Source organism: Oncorhynchus mykiss, chromosome 5 (assembly GCF_057628025.1).
Source record: "Oncorhynchus mykiss isolate SJ-2025 chromosome 5, ASM5762802v1, whole genome shotgun sequence".
Lineage (NCBI taxonomy): Eukaryota > Metazoa > Chordata > Actinopteri > Salmoniformes > Salmonidae > Oncorhynchus > Oncorhynchus mykiss.
Genome location: NC_143026.1, coordinates 37,520,095 through 37,522,146, shown reverse-complemented (window position 1 = coordinate 37,522,146; position 2,052 = coordinate 37,520,095). Strand labels below are relative to the sequence as shown.

The following is a 2,052-nucleotide window of genomic DNA, read 5'->3' as shown; positions in this document are numbered from 1 at the left end:
AATCTCGATCCACGCTCCAGTCAAATTGGGCACGCTCTGCTCCTCGCTCTGCTCCGCTCCGCTCACATACTCTGGTGTGATGTGGAACTTCAAACTCAGAACCCATCTAGGTTCCTCATTCCTTTATGTTGTTGTGACTTAAAATGAAAGAAGAAGTGAGCCATTGCTCCAGCCGCTGGGGTATTTAAACTCAGAGAACACTCTCAGTAGGCTGTAATAGCTGTTGTCATTTCACACTGACACAAGGTGAGTCTTTTACTTTACACCTTTTTATGTCATAGTGCTCAGTTCTGAAGTTTGACAAAAGGCACATAATGAGAAGTTATTTGAGCACATGACTAGCTGTAATTGTATGCTTTCAATGTGTTGGCTGATCATTTGTGTGTACATCAACAGGACGTTTTAGGAGTCTTTGACTAGAAAAGTCTTACAGTAACATGGAGGATTTTGACTATACAGAATATGGAGAAGATTATACTGCCTACAATGAAACATATGAAAACACCTCTGTGAGTGGCTCAGTGACTTTCAACCATCCCAGGTCCTTTTCAGTGGAAACTGTAATCAATATCCTTATATCACTACTGGGTCTCAGTGGAAATGCTATAGTAATTTGGATCTCTGGCTTCAAGATGAGGACATCGGTCAACACCACTTGGTACCTCAGTCTGGCCATCTCAGACTTTCTGTTCTGTGTCTGTCTGCCCTTTAACATTGTATACATGGTCACCTCACACTGGCCCTTTGGGCTGGTCATGTGTAAGCTGACCTCCTCCGCTATGTTCCTCAACATGTTCAGCAGCGTCTTCCTGCTGGTTCTGATCAGTGTTGACCGCTGTGTGTCAATCACGTTTCCTGTCTGGGCTCAGAACAACCGGACCATACCCAGAGCATCCGGAGTGGTCGTCCTCGTGTGGGCCCTCTCTGCTGCCCTGACTGTACCCTCACTGGTCTACCGCCAGACCAAAACACACGGGGCTGATACACTGTGCTATACTGATTATCAGTCTGGGCACAAGGCAGTGGCTCTGAGTCGATTTGTCTGTGGCTTTGTGATTCCTCTTTTGATTATAGTCTTCTGCTACTCAGTTATCTTTGTACAGCTCAGGAGTCGCCCCATGAAATCCACTAAACCTGTCAAGGTAATGACTGTCCTCATTGTGTCCTTCTTCGTTTGCTGGGTGCCCTATCACACTTTTGTCCTGTTGGAGTGGAACTTGGGGAATCACAGCCTTGAGATGCTCTACACTTGGCTGAAGGTGGGCAGCACAATGGCTGCAGTAAACAGTTTCCTTAACCCCATACTGTATGTGTTAATGGGTCATGACTTTCGGCAAACCCTAAAGAGGTCTGTTCTGTGGAAGATAGAAAATGCAATGGCAGAAGATGGGCGTATCGGTGGACGTAACCTCTCAAAGTCTGGGTCTTTTGAGAGTAAAGCTTTCACACACGTCTGAGGTTTAAGATTGTGTCATTTTATTGAGGTTGTTTGTAAGTTTGTAACGATGGTACCTTTTTTGCACTGCTTATATAGATGTTATTTGATTTGTAATGTATTCATTCAAAGTGTTACTGTGTAAATATGAGTTTCAATGGATATCAAAAGGCGTGTCTGATTAAAATCTGTTACACTAGTTCTATACAATTAGTTGTTAAAGTTATGGACTCTTATGTTTTCTTAAAGTATCTACTGAACAAGAAATATAAATGCAACATGTAAAGTGTTGGACCCATGTTTCATGAGCTGAAATAAAAGATTCCAGAAATGTTCCATTAGCATAAAAAGCTTATTTCTCTCAAATGTTGTGCACAAATTTGTTTACAACCATGTTAGTAAGCATTGCTCCTTTGCTAAGATAATCCATCCACCTGAAAGGTGTGGCATATCAAGAAGCTGATTATACAGTATGATCATTACACAGGTACACCTTGTGCTGGGGATAATAAAATGACACTTTAAAATGTTTAGTTTTGTCACATAACACCATGCCACAGATTCCTTACATTTAGAGGGAGCGTACAATTGACATGCTGACTACAGGAATGTCCACC

The 2,052-nt window shown here is 42.3% G+C and overlaps 1 protein-coding gene across 1 annotated transcript; it reads left to right on the top strand.

Annotated features, from left to right (window-relative positions):
• The first annotated feature begins 214 nt into the window (after positions 1-214).
• On the top strand, positions 215-1,769 carry LOC100136107 (chemokine receptor-like protein 1). Its single transcript, NM_001124406.1, is given in 2 exon segments — positions 215-246; positions 397-1,769. A coding segment is annotated over 1 exon segment (1,020 nt). The 5' UTR covers positions 215-246; positions 397-437; the 3' UTR covers positions 1,458-1,769.
• The last annotated feature ends 283 nt before the right edge of the window (positions 1,770-2,052 follow it).